The sequence below is a fragment of the Manis pentadactyla genome, chromosome 4 (genome assembly GCF_030020395.1).
Source record: "Manis pentadactyla isolate mManPen7 chromosome 4, mManPen7.hap1, whole genome shotgun sequence".
Taxonomy (NCBI): domain Eukaryota; kingdom Metazoa; phylum Chordata; class Mammalia; order Pholidota; family Manidae; genus Manis; species Manis pentadactyla.
The window spans coordinates 72708735-72730752 of NC_080022.1; the positions used below are offsets into that span (position 1 = coordinate 72708735).

The following is a 22018-nucleotide window of genomic DNA, read 5'->3' on the forward strand; positions in this document are numbered from 1 at the left end:
AACCAGCTTGTTCTCCCTGTGGTAGGTTGAACACTAGCATCTCTGCCTTTGCCCAGAGCACTGGGCCAAAATCTCTACATAGTGCAATGATAGCTTATTGCCTATGGGTGTGGAAGCAGTAGCCTAGCAGCAGGCCAGTTATATCATCAAGTAGTTTAAGTTCAGTGAGGATCCTGGCCATAGGAACCCCAACTTCCCCACAAGCTTCTAATTGGTTTTATTTTGAAACTCTGTACCATAAGTCACCTCTGGAGATGTGGTCTCACTTCAGAAGACAATAAAGGAAACGGCTATTGCAAAAAGCCACCTTCACGTTTGTAAACAGTGTTTCAGTAACACTGGGCCCCACCTGCAGCAACCAATGACCGTAAGTTAAAAATAGACTTAGAAATATTCTTAAAGATTGCTGGACTAATATGACATTTTCAAATATGAGAACAGGGAGAAATAGTAAGTGATTATTGAGAGCAGGATAATACTAGTAGAATGGTTTTACAGAAAGGTAGTGGCAAATGTATTTTGAATTTCCTTCTCTTCCACATCATAATTTCTAAGGATGGTCCAAATTCCAGTATTGCATCAGTTAGTGTGGATGTTTTCTCTAAAGCCTGGAGAATAATTCATAGTCAAAATGTCACTTCTAATTTAGTGTCTATGTTTTACCATATGCTTTATTAACCTTCAGCCAAGCAATAGGATACTCACTCATCAACACCCAAGGCATTTAATACATGTGGTTTCCATGGAGAGACAGTAACCCAAAACTCAACCATCATCCTCCCAGCTCAACTGACACTTTTCCTAATCCCTTCAGCATCGAGAGTACTGGTGTTGGCACGGCCAAGAGCGTCACATAGGTCATGCTGTGATGTATAATTTCTGCCCATGAGGCAGATCCTTTATTGTTTTGTTTTTTTTGCAGTCTTTTGCCAACTCAATTCAGCCAAGAAATGATAGGATACTGCAGGAGATGTTAAAGTGATTTTTTGTATGCCTTGAGAGCAAGTAGATAAAGATAATAAAAAATAAATGGAAAAGGGCAAAGGACAGAGACTCCAAAATTGGATATACCACTGATGGTTGCCAATGGAAACTGAAATGGGAGCCAACCCCGTTAGTGTCTGACAAGCTTAGACATCGGGTGTCTACCAGAGCTGCTGTCAGTTGGATGCGTCTAAGTAGTAGTTTTCAGTCCCCAAAATGTGAATCTAGGTCAGTGAAATCCACAACATACTTTTGCTCATCAGTTTTCTATGGTTTGTTCTGGTGTAGATGGGGGAGAACTGAGTTCATGGTGACAGGGAGAGTTTTAACTCTTTGTCAAAAATTCCACCAAAGTCACTCCATCTGGTAGTCATTTCTGAAGTCATTTTGTTCACCACCATCCCCCAGGGCCCAGTACAGAGCCTGGTACAGAACAGGAGTTCTATAAATATCTGTCAAAGTGTTGGTCTGCTTCTTTTTTCTCCCTTGCCCCTTCAAGTGCCTCAGTCACAATGTTCTGCCACTTCCCTAAATGGAACTCACCTTCCACACGGCCCTTTCTAGGTCCATGGCTCTTTCCTAGTCCAGATCCTCTTCTTCCTTTCTGGGTTGTGTTACGGTATCTACCTAGTTATATCAGTTCTAGTCTTACTCCTATTAAATCATTACAGGCAAAACATCAGACAGATATTTCTGAAATGCTACTCTTACACCCTTAACTTTTATACATCTGAAAAATTATGAGTGGTTCCCCACAGCCTGAATATTAGAAAACCCCAACTCCTTGGCCTTTGGACCAGCCCCGACTTAGATATTGGATCCTCACTCTTTTTTTCCCAGCATGCAGCACTTGTTTTAGACATTGTCTATTGATCATAAAATAGATATTCTTCCAGTTTGTACTGACCACTCCTCCTCTGTACCAGTCTTTGGCCTGCTGTTCACTGAGATCCATTTAGACTTTGACTTCCACCTCTTAGGATTACTCCCCCTTAAAAACTCCTATCACCTCTATTAGGACCCTGAGCCATTTATTAGGCATTTATTTTGTGCTACATGTGCTAGTATTTACCTTTTAATGTCCTGTCATTTCTCCAGTTAAGCTTTTCAATTGCCTTTTTTTAAAAAAAATTACCTTTAAAAAAATATTTTTGCAGCGAAATAGCAAAAAGAGGTTTGGAATCCTCTCCTTTTTTTTTTTTCCTATCAGAATTTATGGATGAATTAGAAAATTATGTCATTTGACAGACATCCAGTTTAGCAGCTATATATGTAACTGCAGCCTCCTCAAAGAAAAATGGAACTAGGTTGGAGTCTTCTGTGGTTTTCTATCCTCAAAGAGGCATGAAGATGTTCAGCCAAGCATAAGTCTCTCATCACTTGCAGCCACTGAAAGCATGAAGTCACAGGGGTCAAGAGTCTACAGTGAACCCACTTTGGAACCATCCATATCACTGGTGCTTTTTAATTAAACGGCTGCTACTCTTGCCAAGTGCCTGCACACCCCCATGTTCAAGATTCAGTCCTTCACCTTGACTGCCCATCATGAAATTTTCAGGGGAAGGAACAAAGCTCTCATTCCCTACTGAGACTGATTCAACTTTGTTTTTCCAGGCTGAGACCACGTACAGGCGACAGGGTTCACACAGGGAGAGCTGAAGGCAGAGCCAGGATGACAAACCATGGGTTTGGATTCTAAGATCTCCGCTCGGCCCTCACAGCTATTTTGGTCCTCTAGACAACTATCCTTTTTTTGTAGAATCAACCTATAATTGTTTTTAAGAGGAAGTTCTTCTCTAACATCAGTAATAGTTGTGAAGTTTATTCTTTTTTTTTTCTCTTTGGCACAAATCTTCACACACTGAGATCAGGTCCTATTGTTGGATTTTTCTGTTGTGTGTGTGTCAGGGGAGAGGGTATGGAAATATGAGTTAAATGCAAATTTCCTGTTCTCTGAGAATCATAATGATTTTTGGCAACTCAAACTATTTTAATAAGCAATTTTCACATGGCAAATGAATTTCATAATGGCATTCAAGTTAGGTATTGTAAATTAACAGTGTTGAACTCTAGGCAGCAAAAAGGTAAGGGGTTTCTAGCTTCCAATGACTTTAATCTGGATACTTTCTCTACTTCTACTGCTACTTGGACTGTGTTCTTTTGTAGCTGTACTATGCAGTGGTTGGCTTCTGAGGGTGAACTTCCTTCAGGATTCTACGGCAGATGCTTTGAGAAGTTGCAGGGATGCTTGAAGGCAGTGGCAGTGTCATCTGTGCACTGGAATCATCTGTTTTCACCTGTGGATGTTTTCAAAACTGCAGTTGCTTGGGATCCATCCCAGACCCAGAACTGCATTATTTCTGAGACAGTGCAGTTTTAGAAAGTTCCTCAGGTAATGTTAAGCTAAAGCTCTCGTCAGAAAACCACTGATTTAAGGTCGGTTAGAGACTTTTTCTTTTGTAAGCAAGAGTCTTAGATTGAAAGGCTCCTTAAAAAAGTCATGTGTTCAACCATCCAACAGACACTTAAATTCTGCCTACAACATCCCACTCTTGAATAGTTTTTGATGTCCCATCATACACATGGACAGAAAGAATAGCATTTTAAATGTAATTTCTTACTTTTTTTTCTCCAAAATTTTCTTGAAAGCTCAAGAAAAAAAATAGTATTATTACCTTTTTCCTACTTGGCCAATTTTGCCTGCTTCCTGCCTTGGAACCAGTGCTGAAATTCGGCATGGCTGTTTTGGTCTCGCAGCTTCAGATTACTTATTGCCCTATCATGCCAAAGCATTTTATTTTGGCCACCCTAGCCTTGTTGGCTTACAGCTCTGGGAATATTGTCAGATAAGGCAACTGCTGCCAGGAAAAGGAGCATAAACAGTTGTTACAAACTCAGAGGCTATTTGGTTTTGCATTAATTTCTTAATTCAGGCATGGTTGATTAAAAAAAAAACACTGTTTTGTGAATGTGGTGATTACAACTGAAACAACCAGATAATAAGACTAAATTAGACTTACAATGGGATTGCCATGTATGTCTTTCATAGAAGAGACCCAAAGTGGGAAATCTTGTGGCTACACACTATAATTCCCTGTGAGGATGACAAATAAATACGTGAAGTCTTTATTTTTCCATTTCAATCATCCTGTTCATGCCAGTTAGCTCTCATTCTGACCTTTGGTTTTTGCTATTGATGTTCTAGTTGGCATTAAAGGAAATTCCAGGCAATAGAATAACAAACAAAATCCAAAAACATTTAAGGGTTTTTCCACCTTCATTTTTCGTATGACCATCTACAAAATAACATGGACATTTTTGGACATAAAATCAATGCTGAAGCTGAGTCAAATGAGAGGAAATACAGTCTGAGTGACTTCTATTATATAGTTAGTTATTCAAAAGAAAAACATGCTGCTGTGCCCATGCTCTCATTCAAGGAATCTTACAAGTACAGTTAGTTATTTCAGGAAGTAGATAAGAAACCTAAAAGTCATTTCCATTAGGATGCATTATGAGCATTTTAATTTAAAATTACATGTCTACTGGAATTCCACTTACTATACTCTAGCTCCATTTACATCACAAAGACACAAAACAATGGATTGATGACCTCATAATTCTTCTCTTATCACATCGTTTTAGTACTTCCACTAAAAGTTATTAAAAATATTGTTAAACAAAAGAATGTAATTATTAAGAAAGCCATTAAACAAACTGTGGATGCCAGAAGGAGAAAATAATTGGTCTTCTGCAGGTGTTAGGAAGGTGAGGACGCTCCTCTTGCTGCCCGGCCAGCAGATGGCACAGCCCAGCTACCTGTCAGTCCACAGCCCCCGGAGCTTCCAGCTCCGAGAGATCAGCAGCTTCCTCATCTGATTGGTTTCAGGCAAGTTTTAGCTAAATGTTATTCTCTCCTTTCTCCCCTCCTTCCCTGTCTCCCTTCCCTTTGTCTTCCTTCTCTCCTTCCCAGCTGACTGAAGGATGAATGCCACTAAAGGGACTAAAGAGATTGAGTTAAAAATCAATACCATGAGTCCCTCTAGAGGGCAGGAATTATGATCTGTCCTCCTGTGATACAAAGCATTTAATTAATCCAGGTTCCTGGAAGTCAATTTTGGCAAGGATCTAGAAGAAGAATGGATGAGGTGCAGTGTAAATCTACTTTTTACCATGCCTTTTTCCTCCTCTAGTTATACTGAGGTATAACTGACAATTAAAAATGTACATATTTAAGGTGTACAAGGGCTGAGGGTGAAGAGGGGGTATGGGGAGATGTTGGTGAAGGAGTAAAAAGTTTCAGTCTTTTTATTTTCTTAGTTAAAACAACTGCTTAGTCTGTAGAAAAAACAGGCATATATAGAAGGTAAAGCAGGGCTTTGAGAGTTAGACCTACCTATTGGAGAATTATTTCTGTAAGTTAATCATCATCTACCTCCAGCAATACATGCCATTTTTTCCTAAACTTTAAAAATTAAAGTATAACATGCAAAGTGGCCCTCTGGACCATGACTCCTGCCCTCCTTAAAGTAACCACTATTCTGACTTTTAACAGTGTAGTTTTGTCTCTTGTTTAACACTAAATGAATGAAATAATAGAATATGTTTTTGGAGACTGACATCTTTTGCTCTAGTTATCTTTGTGAGCAGCAGTTCCAGCTGTGCAGCAACTGGAGTTCTCAACTTCTTTGAGGGAGAAACATTCTTTCTTCAGGAGTACTAATAGGTCTAATGCTTCTGCATGAATTAATTAATCTTACACTATTTTCTTTTATAGCTAGGGGAGCAGAATGAAGTTGGTAGTTCTCCAGGGGCATGGAGGGAATGATGGAAAGTGAGGGAGAAAAACTATAGAAAGGGCAGGTTGCTCTAAATGCTAATTTTGCTTAGATAATAGTATTTCTAGGGTAAGACTTAATGTTAAATAACTTAAGTAATTTGTTCAAATCATCCTAACCTCCAGAACTCTGACCATATCAACGGTAAAATGCAGTAAGAATTTGTCCTCTCTTCCTTCCCTGTATTAAATATGTTCTGTGCTAAATGTGTATTAAATGTACCCTGTATTAGTGTTCTGGGATTTTTAGCAGAGTTGCTAATGTCTTCCAAGATGGATGATTTCATTTAAATATACAATGCACACACTATTACATCTACTACAACCTAGACAGGTATGATGACTATCTCCATAAGAACCCATTATGAACTGTTTCAAAGGCAAAAAGACTATCCAGTACTTTTGGGCTCTCAACTTTGCCTGAGTAAGAAGCAGTTTTAGGCTCTGAATGAAACAGGCAGTCACAGAAGGGGAAGTCGTCAAGCTCTCAGTGTGCAGCAGAGGAAGGCACAGTTCACTTCCAATTTAAATGCTATGCCCTCTAGAGAGAAGCTCCAATGGCCAGGGGCTTCTCTACAGAGGAGGCAAGACTGAGATACCAAGATTTGCAAGGGAAAAACAGGTATCTGGGACTAAACTTCCCTGAGTCAGTTCAGATCCTGGATACCAGCAAAAAATGGGAAGAGGGGGATAGTTGGAGAGAGGGAAGGGGAAAGAGGAAGCTCAGCCAGAACAAATCCATGGGCAAAATAACTAGGAAAGCTTTCCCAATAGAAAAAGAATGGGTATAGAGTGGGATGGGCAACTAGGGAGAGGGGAATCAGGGCCCAGGAAATCTGATTCCAAAACGACGAGATCTTATTTAAAATATTTTATTTAATCAGATTTCAGTATTTCCACTTATAAATGGAAAAAATAAAACCAATATGCTTTCATTACTTGGAGATGATGTATTTGTCTCTATCCATTTGTCTTCCTACCTATCTATGTCAGTATTTACATCTCCAAATTAGTAGTAGGACTTACCCCACTATTGATTTTATTTATTTTTCTAATATAGGCGCCAAAACTGTTCTCACATAAATAGGCAGTTCCTTTCACTAAATCAGAATTTCATCAACTCACCTAGTTCCAACCTGAGAACACGCCCTCGTGGAGCTCACTGTTCTTCAGTTCAATCTTTCTGTTTTCACTACCAGGGCCCTTTGAATGCTAGAAACATGACACATCCTTTGCCAACTCTATGGGCTCATGGTTTAGGAAGCACATTTGTTGATGGAAAATACCATGTTCAGAGTGGGGCTTGGTTTTCTTTTTCCAGCTCATCAATGGTCCTCCTTGTTGAATGCAGGGTCTTCCCATCTAATTTTTTAATTTTTTTTGCAAAAGGAATGATAATCTAACATCTCTGAAGTGATATGACCTTTCTGCCCAGAACCCTGCTCACAGAGATAAATTCATTCCTTTCCTCACTTTTAAGTCCCCACTTGCCTCTTCAGAATTCACCTGCCATATCTAACTATATCTCCAGTATCCCACAAGAAAACGTTGTGTTATTTGGCCTATTTTGCTCATATCTCATGTATGTGCTTTGCTCAGTCTTTGTTTATACCATGTTCCCATATGGAACATGCTCTCACTGAATCCCACCTTGCCAGACCCACATCTAGCTCCATTTTTCTCCATGAAGCTTTCTCTGAATATCTATCCCTCAAGGATCACCATCTTCTCCTCTGAACAGCAGTTAGGGCTATTTCATATAAAGAACTGCTAATTAACCATATTGTATTATCTCTTAGTTTGTTAAGTGTCAGTTTCTCCAGGCTATTTGAATTAGGGACCTAGTCTACCCAGAGGAGGGTCTTTCTGCTATATACACAAAGGCACAGTGTAAGCCAGCTTCATCCCTCTGCTTCCCTTGTAATCAATTTCAGACATGTGCAGACCAACCCTGCCGCCATTGACAGACACCAGTTAGTCTCTAAGGAGAAAAATAATCTTCCCAGATCCTCTGAGTGATACCATTCATCAAATGTTTTATTTTAAGACACCATCTTTTTTATGTGCAGAAAGTTGACATAGCCTTTCAGATAAAGCAGAACAAAAGACATTCTCTAAAGAAAACAGAAAAAGCCTCCAAGCTCAAATTCTGAGGCAGATTGTTGAGTAGCAACTGTTAAAAGTCCTAGAAATACAAGCAAAGATACAGTTTGAGAAAACGAAGACAGTAAAACCAGGTGAGCTGGCTGAAGAAGTTGCATATAATACAGAGGGGAGGCAACTGGGAGGCAATGCTTGCTTTCCAGACAAACGGCACCCCATCCAGCACTGAGGTAGAAGAGTAAAGATCTGAAAGGGCGAAACAGTAAACTGTGCACCTTGGGGTACACAGGTTTCCTCTCTTTGGCAAAGAGGAGTTTCTGTCTTTGGTCCTTTAGTAAGCCAGGCAGATTGTGCAGGACCACCTAACAGGAAGGGGCAGCAGAGCCAGCCCACCATTTAGTTTTAGCCTTGTGACCTTGTTTGGATCACTTGATCTAGCTCTCATCTGCAAAATGAAGATCATACCACCTCTCTCATTCATTTATTCATCCATCCACCAGATTTTAGTGAGGGTCAAGCACAAAGGAGCTCAGTGGTCAGCCAGATAGACATGGTCTCTGCCCTTACAGAGCATCCAGATCATCTTACAAGGTTGTTAATTACAGAGAAGGAAAGGGCCTTTGAACTACAAAGCACTGTAACACTGGAAGGTCTGTCAGTGGCTTATACTCCTGATCTAGCTGTGTGACCTGGGCAATTCAAAATTTTTCTGGGATTTCCTACTCTCATCTGTAAAATGAGAAAAATTCCTGTCCTAAAATTTTAAGTATTCCAAATGCATATGAAGAAGTTAGGATTTTTAGGTATTTCTGAATCATGGCTTTTTAAAACATTACGAAATAGTTAAGATACACAAAAGGATAAGACTAATGTAATGACGCCTTGTGTACCACCCCCCTGAGGGAACATTACAAGGAGCTCTACTGGTGATATGCCCTGTTTTCCCCAGAGGAAATAACTGCAATGAGTCTGGTGTTGGTGTTTATTATTCTGAATCATGGCCTTTCTAGGAAACCTGGTGTATGAGTGAGAATGGTTCACCAGTGAAGAGTTCTTCCTACACTTAGGTGTTCCTGGCTCCTAAGGAATGTGAGGTCAAGACAATGTACATCAGAGAAAACTTAAGTAACAGGCTCTTCTCACCCTGCCACCCCTGCTTGCTGCCCACCCAGTAGACAGAATTAGAAAAAACATGTGGCAGGCATTGCCTGCTGCATTTAGAAGTAGTGTGGCTTTGTACTGACCTTGAGGGCTTTCTGTGCAGATTCACTGGATCCGATTGCGATTAGGTTAGGCCCAGCCATACTGCAGAAACTCTTCAAATGCAAAGCATCAGCCACTGGGACTGTGGAGACCGCATAGTCCTATGCATATAATAGAAATAAGCAGTTTGGCATTGAAGAATAATTCTAAAACTGGTTTAAATCTGCCCTCAGAGTCTGCTGGGGCCCTGAGCATCTGGAAGCCCTGAGACCCACAGTTTTGGCATTGCTAGTTAAATGAAGACAGCTTCTAAGTAGAAAGCTCAGAGCCTCCTTCTAGACATGTGGCTGTGTCAGCAGCTTGGCTGGTTTACCTGTGGGGTGGGCTGCTCTGGAAGGATGCTTCTAAATATCCTGTGCAAAATAGAGCCTCACGTCCTAATGGGGAACAGAGCTTCTTATGGCTACATCCCTTCCTAAGCAGTCTGATGATCCAGACTATTAATGATCAATAGAGTAAAGGGACTTTTGAGAGGATGTATGTGCAATACCTAGCATGGTTTCCAGCCCATAGTAGGCACCCCAAAATTGGGGGATCCTTTATTCCCAAAAAAATCCACATTTCATGTTAGATTCAATTGGGTATCCAGATTTTTTTTTAGGTCATCAATTTTGCCAAGAACATCTGCCAGGTGGTTATATCATATACACTGTGAGCAAACAGTTAATGTCCATGATAACTGTCTTTTGTGGCTGTGGTAGCCTGATGAGCCTATTTATGGGGAAAGTTGAGTTTGATAGCTTCTAGTAAACATACAAATATTAGGAACTATTTTGCAAAGCTGGTGACATATAAATACCATTATTCATGACACTGATTCAGTGGGTCTATGAATCTATATTAAGTATTTACTCTGCGTCAGGCAATATTTATCTTTTACCTACCTTAAAAGTGTCAGCCAAGATTTCAGCACCTCGTTGATTTGTCCTTCTGGAAAGGCCCACAAAAAATTCTCTGCCTATAAGAAACAGTATGGAACACAGTGAGTGGGTGGCAGCAGTGAGAGCACACTATTTCTTTATCTATAAATAACAACCTGAAAGCATCATGCAGTTTTTTTCCTACCACAGAGGGCAGCTCCACTTGTACTTTGATGCCTGCTCCCTCTGTACAAGTCTGATTTCAAACGACTGCCCTTAGAAATAAACTTTTTCAAATTTATTGAAGTAGAAAGTAAAATGGTGGTTTTCTGGGGCTGGAGGGAGGTGGTACAATGTTTACTGGGTGTGAAGTTTCAGCTTGGGAAGAGGAAAGGTGCTAGAAATGGATAGTGGTGATGGCTGCACAACATGGATATAGTTAATGCCTCTCAACTGAACACTGAAAAATGGTTACATGATGAATTTTGTGTTGTATGTATTTTACCACAAGAGAATAAAGCTTTTATTTAGGCAATGATAAATAAAATGATAAACACATCAATAATCTAAAATCAGAAATTAAGTAATACCAATAAGTTAGCAGTGCTTCCTTTTTTGTGTGTTTGTGTGTGTCCTAAAATAACAATACTAAATTAAACATTCTTGATAAGGTCAGATTCCATTTCATAAAATGATTATGTAAAAACTGAAGAAACCATCTGCCTAAAGTGAGTTTAGTGCTGACTGGTCTTCAGGTCTGACTTCTAAGAGATGTTTTTATAACTATACATCCATTCTGTTCAAATCAAAACATCAAAGATGCTTATCTACAAAGTACTAAAGTTTAGAAGGATGGAATGTTCCACTCATTAGTCTTTTCTGAAACTCTACAATTTTTGTTCTCAAAAGGCAGAACATTAAATAAAGTCTCCTAATTATAGGCAAACAAATAATTATAGTAGATAGAGTTAGGCAATACATAAACATGGTAATTCTTCCTCCTCTAATTCTTTGGAAAAGAACTCTACATGAAATGTGGAAACATTTTTGAAGAGAAATCAGTACACTTTTGCCCCAGACCATTAGGGTAAAGTATAAGATAGCAGCCATTTAGAAAGAATTGCTTGATAGACATTACAAATGTTAAAACTTTAATCTTCATATGTCCTTGCAAAAGGATTTATGCTATTGGCAGACGCAGGACTCTCTGAGGGCACATTGACAGTGCTTTTGGTAATGGTACGATTGTGTGTCCCTAAAGAAAATTCGCCAAATACCAATCAAAATTTAAGTACGGGAGAGATCTTTTACTTTATAAAAGTATTAAAAAGGTCAGCTGGAATTTAAGAAGCATCAAGTTTCCTTAATTATTTTAAGATAAAAATATCTATAATTTACTCATAAAATTTGTGTATTTTAAGGAAAACATTTTGCAGCAAGCAAATTTAAACGAATTTATAATGGTGCTTGCACACTATTTCCATTTTAAAAGACTAAGGGGAGATTTAAAGAGATAAGCAAATTGCTTATCTCTTTAAAAAGGAACATTACACTTCTGTTTCTCATAGCATGATGGACTGTATTCCCTAACTGGCCTTCTTTGTGAAAACAACTGATGTGCTGGAATTAAAATATTTTAAAAATTGGTTTTGGTTGTTATGTCTCCTATCATTTTCTTCTGTACCAATTCACCCTCTTTTTCTTTTCCTTTATCACTTCATTCTTCTGTAGGGGAAATCAGGTCATTTGTCCTAATGACTATACGACATTCTAGATTTGGCTGGTTGCTTCCTTGTGCATCATCTAACATTCAACTGTTCCTTTTTCCTTTGTATTTTTGGTAAATGTAATTTCTTGTAGAGGCTTAACTAGATTCTTGTTCAATTTTTTTTTTTTGGATAGGACTACTTCAGAGGTGGGGCTGTGCTCTATTACATCACATGATGAGGCACGCGAATGGATTCACAATTTCCATGATACTAGAGTGATCACAGTGATCAGATAATATTATCCTGAATCCTCCATTATAAAGTTCCCCATCAGGCTTTCATATTAACATTTAACATCTTTTGATGATCATTGCACAGATCCATTTATTTTATTAGGAATCTGCATTTACTAGCTAGAATTCTAAAAAGAAAAACTATCCTCAATCTAGTATTTGGTCTACTTGAAATGGGATTCATAAAGGAAAGACAGGCTAAATGCTTGAGTCTTTCATTCTCATGTCAGTTACCAGAGTAATGAGTTGGTGTCTCAGCAGCTTAAGACAATGACCAAAGGGTTTTTAAAACAACATCATTATGCACTAGTGAGTCAAAGAATAAATCTAATGGAAGACAGAAAACATTTAGAACCAGTAATAAATCATTTAGAATTAATGATTCATATCAAAACATGAAGGATTCAGCTAAAGCAGTACTTGGAGGGAAAAATATAGCTTTAAATGCTTATATTAAGAAGAAGAAAGGTTCAAAATTAGAGACAAAATTCCAACTTGAAATGTAAGAAGAAAAGCATAGACTAACAACTAAGAAATCTGAAGGAAGGAAATAAAGATAGAAACAGGAAGAGGAAAGGAAACATGTATGGGAAAGGATTCAACAAAGCCAAAGGTTGGTTCTTTGAAGAGATTTATGAAATTGTCAGATCTCTGGCAAGAAAAAAGAGAAGGCACAAATAAGTGTTATGAATGAAGAGGGGCATGCTATAGCTGCTGTGAAGCTTAAAACAGTTATCAAGAAGATATGAATAATTTTTATACCCAACATTTTCAAAACTTAAATAAAACAGATAAAATTTTAGGAATTCACCAAAACTGACTGAGAAAAAACTTCAATAGTCATATAACCATTAAAGAAATGGAATCAGTTTAAAATCTCCCTCCAAAGAAAGCACTAGGTTCAAAAGGCCTGTTCACACGTAAGTTCTACCAAAAGTTTAAGGAATGGGTGATATGAATAGTACTGATTCTGGAGAATAGAAACATAGGAAATAGTCCCTAATATATTTTATGAGGTTAATATAACTCTTTTTTCAAAGTCAGACAAGGATAACAAGAAAGAAAACTTACAGGCCACAGAAATAGAAGTCTTAAGCAAAATATGAGCTAACTAAATCCAACACTATAGTAAAAAGAGAATATATCATGAACGAACTTTATTTCATCTTAGGGATGTAAGGCTGGTCAAATATCAGAAAATCAGTTAATATAATTAACCACATCAATAGATTAAAGAAGAAAATCATATAATAATTTCAGGGTCAAAAATGAGTTTATCACCTAAAATTCCATTTCTAGCTATAGAGAAACTCTTATTCACATCCCCAAGACATACACACACACACAAGAATGTATGTAACAGCATTGAAGATAATAGACAAAAACCTGGAAGCACTCAAATATACATCAGTGGCAAAATGAATAAAACCCTCATGGTGTATTCTTACCATGGAATACCACACAACAGTGAAAATGAATGACTACAGCTACACCCATCTCATTGGATCAACAGCAGAAAAATCAACCTGAGAGTTCATATAATATGACCCTAATCATATAAAACTGTATCAGTCGATCACAACTAAACAGCATATAATTTAGGAACACATATATTGAAAAACTCCAAGAAAACCAAGGCAATGATTAACATAAAATTCAGGGAGTGGTTACCTCAGGCCAGGAGGAGAAAGTGGCTGGGACAAGGGCTTCTATGGTCCTAGCAATGTCCTATTTCTTAAGCTTGGGGGTAGGTATCCAGGTGTTCATTTTATTATTGGTCTTTAAACTATACATAAACACTGTAAAACTCTTTTTTTTATATGCTGTATATTTTACAAAAATAAAATTTTAAAGTGGAGGTGAGTCTGTGTTATCTATTTAAGAGAAATAGAATTGAAACAGTTCTGCCAGTGGCTGCTTGTTGGACTGACAGATTTCCCAGTGGAAGTAGAATTGGAAAATTGCTTCCCTTCTGATTGTTTCTGATCAATTATTTATGAAGCCCTGAGTTATGTAAGGAAGAAAACATAGCACATGGAAATCACTACAAATTTTGTTTCTTACCCAACACTGCTGAATCCAAAAACTGAGTGGTGATGATTGTACAATATTGTGAATGTAATTAATGCTACTTGAATTGTACACTTAAAAATGGTTAAGATGGTGAATTTTATGTTATGTGTATTTTACCACAATTTAACAAAAGGGAAAAAAATTGAGAATAGGAAAGAGGAGGCAGGACCAGACATTTGGTATGAATAAGGTGCCATGTGGATAAAGATCTTAACATCCCCATACTACCTCAGTTTAAATATTTTTAATATAATGACTTGAGTATTGAATATCATTTTTAAAAGTTTACAGATAGTGTCAAAAGCAAGGCTCAATGCTCAGCACCTAATTAGAAGTTGGGGCAAAAATATTAGACTTGATGCTATGAAAAGACCTTTAACCTAAGAAATAGGTGTCTAGTATAAGGTTTGCCATTAACACTGAGATTTTAGGGAATCAGTTTAGCTCAGATATTAAGATAACTAAATAGCTGTGAACACTGCTTGTTTTAAACTGTACTTCAAATATTACCAGTACCTGCTTGCAGCAAGTTATTTATGATATGTCTATGTTCTGGTAAAAAAACAAATTTATTGTCAGGAAGTGTGATTTACACATACAGCTTTTCACAAAAGCCTATTTTCTAAGAGAAACAGGCTGTTGTTCTGCGCTACCAAAAAGAATGATAGTACCATCAATGGGAGACATAAAGAATATTCTAAGGGGAACTTAGTAGGCAGATTCAAAGAATGCCTGAGTCTGCTTGGATACAACTAGAGCTGAGAATGCAGTGTAGGCCTCCTTGACCTCCTGTTCTATGTTCTCATGGCTCAATGGCTCAAATGGCTCAACCAAACCCCAAAGGCAGGGCCATTGCCTCTGACTGTGGCAGTACAGGCTGTGCACTGCACAACTCCAGGTGATCCTATCTACAAACTTGATAATGCACCCATACAGCTCAGCAACACAGAGGCCCCACACACATAGGTATGTGCACAAGCAAGGACTACTCAAATGTCACAGGATAAATATTCCTTTTCCTTCAGGAATATTAATGACATCAACATGTAAGTAATACAGAACATTATTTTTATATTAAAATGAAGATGGCTATATTTTGTCTATATACAAGGGATTCAATATGATGTTCATATCAGCTAAAATATTAGACTTTCAAGAAGCTCAATGCTTTCAGCAGACCACTAGGGGCTACATTCCAAATCCTTGGGGACAAGCCTCTGCTGTTAGGATTACATCTGTGAAACTGGTATTTATTTTCTGACCCTTAGGGGAAAATAAATGTCCACTATAAATTAAAAAATTAATACTGATTGTCTTGCTTATCAGTATAACTAGAATGAATCTAGGGATCCAGATTGTGGCACATGACTTTATAAAATCATAATATGATCATAGAGTTGTAAAGGTTGAATGTTAAAATTACTGTTTCTTTGGTAGTGATATTATACTCACTATAAAATTGATTCCTATAAGGTCAATGATATTAGCTATTTATATTTTGTTGGGTTCTGCTATTATTCATCTGGTATTGAACAGATAAATTTGCACTGAAAATTATTTAAATTCATCTTGCCTTCTGGGAAAATTATTTGTAAATGACACATCTTGAATTAAGAACCTTTTAAATACAAACCAAATATACTGTCACACAATGCAAACTTTGCAACCCATAAACTCATGCTATAGAAGAACATGGGAGACACAACCTACAAAATGACATGCACATACTGATAACACTCTCATAAAAAATATGCTGATCCATGCATGCAAAAGTAGTAGAAGAACATACAGCCAAATATTGAAGTGATTATCTTTGGATGAAAGGTCATTTTTATTTTTTTCTCTTTTGTGCTTTTCTCTCTTTTCTAAATTCCATGAATATAGCATTTTTTCTTTGGTAATTAGATAAAAACTACAATTAAATAAGTGAATTATAAGCCAAGTATCATATATATTTCTGGATAGTAAAAAGTAAATACAATGATACCTGTGAATAAGACATCTCCACCATCTAAGGTTGCATTTTCATCTTTCATCTCTACTATATTGAGCTGAAGTTTTTCTAATGCTTCTTTCATCATGTCAACCTATAGAAAATAAAATAACTCAGATTAATATCTTATCATTTACTAAAACTTCCAAATACTGAACCATGCCCTCATGTGCACACATGCAAACACACATACATACACCCTTGTGAATATATGAACATATGTAGTATAGTTTGGGGTTGCCAAGATCATATGCAAGAGAAGAGATAATCTGTTGGAAATTGTCCACTTTGTTCCCATCTAGTCTACACTCAAGTTAATATTATAGACTTTAATATTAATAATACAGACTATTGGAAGACTGGCTAGTTTAGAACACTGTGAGGGGCTGAGTAGTTAGGGCACTGTGGAAGGGTGACTAGTTATAGCACATGGATCAGGAAAGGTGGGATGCAGAACACACAATCCTCCTTCTTCTGCCAGAAAGTACAAGATTTAATTTTAAACTGAGTCGGTCAGTCAATCAGAACTGCAGACACACAGCATAATATATGGAAGGAATATCAATGACAATAACCAGTAATTTGAAATCTTAGCTCATAGGACAGTCATTGTTTTCTATTCAAATATTTTCTAAAACGTCAGAATGTTGAAGCCTTCTCTGTAAATCTGAACTGTTATTTAAATTAACCTGGGTCCCTAGAGGTGATTAACAAATACAATAATTGCAGTCAAACCAAAGAATACTTGAAAATGAATTTCAGGAACTTTCTATGATTCTAGGGTATAGTCTAAAACACAGAGATATTCCAGGCTAAATTAGGGAATGAATTAAGGTATAACAAATGCCTTTTGAAGTTCACTATTTAATTGAAATCCTTCCAGTTCAACAAAAACAATTTCAGTATTTCTGAAGGTCTGTATAACCTTTAACATGGTAAAGACATATACTTCGGGATGCATTAATAGGGACTAAGAGAAAAGCAAGACATCACGTGACACTGGGAAAAGCAGGTAGTTCTGCCAAAATACAGTATGCCCAGTACACACAGGGAGTTGCCAATGAAGAGTTTAGGAGACACAAATATAGCAGAGTAATTTCTAAAGTAACAAAAATATGGAAATACTTTGAAACAAGCCTCACATTCATGGAATCAAAAAAAATTAAAGAGGATACAAAATAAAATAAATACAACATCTCATCCTTGTCCTGGAACTCATGTAAAAATTCCACCAACCCCAGAGTGACTTAGAACAATAAAAAATTATTTCCATGGATGAAATGGTCTTAATGTTGTAATAAGTACATCTAATATTCTCTTTTAATAGCAGAATAGGTTTTCCTATATAACAGGAAGTGGAATCAATGCTGTAGTATAAAAAAGAAGCAAAAACATGTTTACCATGACTTTTGGGCTACAGTTAACCCAGGAAAACACACAATTGTTTCCTTCTGGCATCTGCCCCTGCGTCTCTGGAAAATTCATTGAGCTTGGAAAGAGATCATGAGACTTGAGCTACTGTTACGTTTTGTTTCTACTACTAATGCTACAGCTTCTATTATCATTAAACATTTCAAAGATTACTTGGAATTCAGCAGTAACATGTATTTCAGTCTCATGTAGTATCTCAACTCAGGACTTCTATTCAACTCTTAAGAGTCTAAAGAGAACAGAAGTAAGAAGGCTAATATATACCAGTTTCAGAAACATTGTATTTCTTTAAAAGTCCTGTCTTTCCAAATAAGGTTTTAGAGGATAAACTGTTTGTGGTTTCTTAAAAGTTAAAACAGCTGCACTGACATGATGAAGCTGACTTATGGGCAGGGGCACTACTTTTTTTGTGTGTAATATTCAGTCACATCTACATTAAAAAAGTCATCAGTATAGGTCCATGCCACAAACATTGATCATACTGTGTCATTTTCAAAGTTAACGATATGGATATTTAAAACATTTTTAAACATCAAGTAAATAGTTTTGACAATTGCAAGACCACATGGCATCAGATCAGCAATACTAAGCCCAGGGACATTTCTGGAGAAAAAACAAGAGGGGATGAACCCCAAGGCTGTTGCGAGAACAGCGTATTCTTGGCCCAGGGCTTCCATGAGGCAGATTTGGCTAGGAACCGGCCCAGTATTGCCCTGACACCCGTACCCACAGCAAGCCAGCTATTCAGGCAGTTCGAACTCTAAATATTTAAACTATAAAAGGGGGAATTTTTGCAGGAAAAGATCCAAACCATCAGCCTTCAAGACACTACCCATACTGCAGTTACATGGCCCTGGTTAATGTTGACTTAATCAATTTTCAGAGGAAAAAAAATGACCAAACAAAACACCCACCTTTCACTGAAACACTAACTGTAGAGTGGAGCTTAGCATTACTCAGGATGGAGAGAAACTGTCAGACCAAACAGTATTAATTCCAAAAGCTGAGTTGAATGGGTCATTTTAGCCCATGAAATTAAAAACAGAAAGGTAGATTGGAGAAATGACTTAATTTAAATCTTAACTATGATTTTCAAAACCTTCCTACCTTCCCTTTTCACTCCACATGCACTTTTCATTTTTTAATTTTATATTCCCATTTCTTTTTGCTTCATCTTTTCTCCTTCTATCCTTTGCTACAGATTCTTCTCTGACCATAGAGGGTTAGACCACCTCTGCTGCTTCCAATCGTCCAACCCATACTTCTTTCTCTTCCGGAGCTGGTACTGGTTTCAAAGTAATTATCTTTTCCTTTTTTTCTTCCCTCCTTCCCTCCCTCCTTCCCTTTCTTCCTTTTTATTTTTTCTGGAATAATAAAAAATGTGGAATTACTGGGGTTACACATTCATAGCCATTCCATTGGGAATGTCTGCAAGCGTACTGTTATAATCAAGGGCCTGGGAGCTAAAATCCAGCTCTGCTACTTATTAGCCAAGTGACCTAAGGTTGTTTAACTTTCTGAGCCTGTTTTCTCATTTTTAAAATGGGTGTTTAGTTACAATAGCTTCAAACTCCCAGCCTCCTCTTGATCATTAAACACATGTAAGCACTTAGTACATAGTAACTGATCAATAAATATTAGACTTAACTTTTACTATTTTGATGAATACCAGCTTATGTGTACTCAATGACAAAAACTTGTACTATGAAACTGACCCACAAGAGAAAACTGTTGCTTTTTCTTGTATTTAGACAAGTTTCTTGTGTTTTACCACCTCATGAAAGCTTCCATCTGTTTTTCAGTGATTTAACCTTGTAGTCTTTTCTGCAAAGCCAATGTAAATTTAGAGCACATACATTAAGGACACATTTACATTTAAATCATTCCAATTTGATTTCCTTCCAGTTCCTGGAAGCTGTCAGGCTATATGGTAGATTTCTTGTATAATCTCTGCTTTGAAATAGTGCCCTACATAAGGCAGGAAGTGGGCTTGCCCTGTAAGATGTCCCATAGGACTCAAAAGAGTGTCAAACAAGATAATATAGAATTATTAGTTACTGAAAATATTACCACTCTTAAAGACTCACTCTAAAGAAGTCCCTCTCTCTCAATGCCTGGTGTTCTTTACTCCCCTTTTCTGCTCTATTCTCTTCTCACCTTCTTTTATCATTCTCATTTACATTCCCTCACTTGCCTATAATGTTTACATCATCATCCTGTCTTCTCATTTCACTCCTTTTGGATTCTCATGGTAAATGGAAAGACCTGGGGATTTGAATATAGGCTCTATCACTTATTAGCTATGTGACTTGGAATGAATTAACCTCTAGGAGCCTTGGCTTCCTAATCTGTAAATGGGACAATGTTTTCTCTTTAACAGGGATTATGTGAGTAACCAATAATACATGTAAAGTACCTAGTGCAGTGCCTGGCATATTGTACTCAAAAACAGTAGTTACTGAGATAATTTTTAATTTTCCCTAAATTAACTTAGTGTTTGGTTTGGATTCTCGCTACCTTTCAAAAAGAGAGAGAGAGAAAAAAAAGGATAAAAAAGGGATAAAAGATAGAAACATACCATTTTAAGCATTAAATGAAACATCTTTTCATCCCAACTCTCCTCTCCTTGCAAAATTTTCCCCAACGCAAAATACTGAAACAAACATGGAATCTTACACATTTTTCTTGGGAAGCTATAGTCATAATAGCTTGCCATAGCACTGTAATTAGTTTAATACTTTATTTGGATGCCAATTGTTCTAGTCGGCTCTGTCCCAAGTTGACTTTGTTGTATATTTTGAACAATGTCCACTTTGAATGTTTCGCTTCTTCATTTGGGATGTAGTGCATGTGCTCTCATGGCCTGTTGAACAGTTCTGTGCTGCAGCTCTGTTAAGAACTTGCACCAACCTCTGTTTGCCAAGCTGCTTTCCTTTAGCTGCTTCTGCTCCATGGGTTGCCAGCTGTTATGGCCACAGATGAGGACCTTGGCATTGGCTTGTGTGTCACCAGTATGTCTCCGTCACCCAGAGTTCTGCCGTGCACTAGGAGCTGTGCTATCAAAACTATTGCCACTATGTTTTCAATGTCCACTTATATGTTCCAAGTCCCTTGATAACTCCTCATATCATTAGAGCTTTAAAAGTATTTGTCATCTTACCCTACTCTTGTCTAGCTCTAAAGAGTTGAATGGCAGCCACATAGTTTTGTTGATAGGAGATGGTTTCATTTTCTCAACTTGTTCTTGACTTTGTTTTGCCTTTTAATGTTAAGGGTGACATGTGGATAATGTTCAGGAAGCCACTCACAAAGCTGATGTGATGACTATCACATTAAGGCACAGCTGGCTTGGAACCTGCTGATGCATCAAAGTTACACTGTGTTGTTCCTGGTCACACTCAAAAGGCCACACTTCATTTCTTTGTTAGTTGTCACGTCTCTGGTCCTATGTCCACTTGGACTACTATATTTGGCTGATTTTAGAATAGAGTTAATGTCTGTATCATGTTTTCCCATAAGTTTCCTCATTTGAATCATTTCAGTTCAACAAACATTTAGTGGATGCCATCTTCTTTTTTTTTAAACCAGGCCGCAGAGATTTAAAAAACCCACCAAACCCTAGTCCTTGTTCCTGGGAAGTTAACAGTTTAGTGGGGGTACATCTTCCTGATGATACATAATAACAATAATAGGATATTTATTGTGATGCTCACAATAACTGCAAAAGATAGGAAGGGTAAGCATTAGCATGGCCATATGCATATGAGTAAACCGAGGTTTAGGGAGGTTGACTGACTTGCCTCTAAAGCCTTCTGCATGTTCACGGTCTTGTCCACTGTACTGTGTGTAATGCCTCTCCCAAGGTTTTATTGCACAGCACAGGACACATCAAAATCAGAGCTCAAGCCTTCTGTTTTTCAACTCTGTACATTCAAGTCCACTGGGTATTACAAGATTCTCTGCTAAGATGATGCTGGATTTCATGATCTCTTCATATCAGAGATGGATGGCATTTCTGTATAGGCCTTAGGACCCTAAAGTGCAGTGTAATTAAAATGTTAAGTAATATGAGCAGAATGTGTAGACCACACCAGGAATGTTCCCCAAGGATCGCCTGCATATTAATTACCACTCTTCAACTTTGGGATGCCTGAGGTTTGTTCAGTGGTTTGTTCCTAAACATTTCCACATGTGCTAATTAAATTACTAATACTAACCAAAACTAGGAAGAAAAAAAAAAAGAAGGATCAAAGTGAGATTTAACATAGTAAATGACTCAGTTGTAAAAATCCTTAAATAAAAACATACTGGAATCCTCTTCTATACTCTAATTTTAGGACAAAACTCTTAGGAGGAATTTAGTTAGCAATGATAATAGTCTTCCTATGTGCCAGATCCTCTATTATGAACTCATACTAAACTTATTAAACCTCAGAATCTGATGAAACAAGCATATTACTGTTTTACAGATG

At 37.4% G+C, this 22018-nt stretch overlaps 1 protein-coding gene across 5 annotated transcripts in view; it reads right to left on the reverse strand.

Annotated features, from left to right (window-relative positions):
• DDAH1 (dimethylarginine dimethylaminohydrolase 1) overlaps positions 1-22018 on the reverse strand; it is a 213366-nt gene that overhangs the window by 17041 nt on the left and 174307 nt on the right. For all 5 annotated transcript variants that reach the window (XM_057500385.1, XM_057500387.1, XM_036890261.2 and 2 more), the window contains 3 exons: positions 16110-16209; positions 10072-10145; positions 9169-9288 (listed from right to left, as the gene is read on the reverse strand). In XM_057500385.1, coding sequence (XP_057356368.1) covers positions 9169-9288; positions 10072-10145; positions 16110-16209 — 294 coding nt within the window. The remainder of the gene's footprint in view (positions 1-9168; positions 9289-10071; positions 10146-16109; positions 16210-22018) is intronic.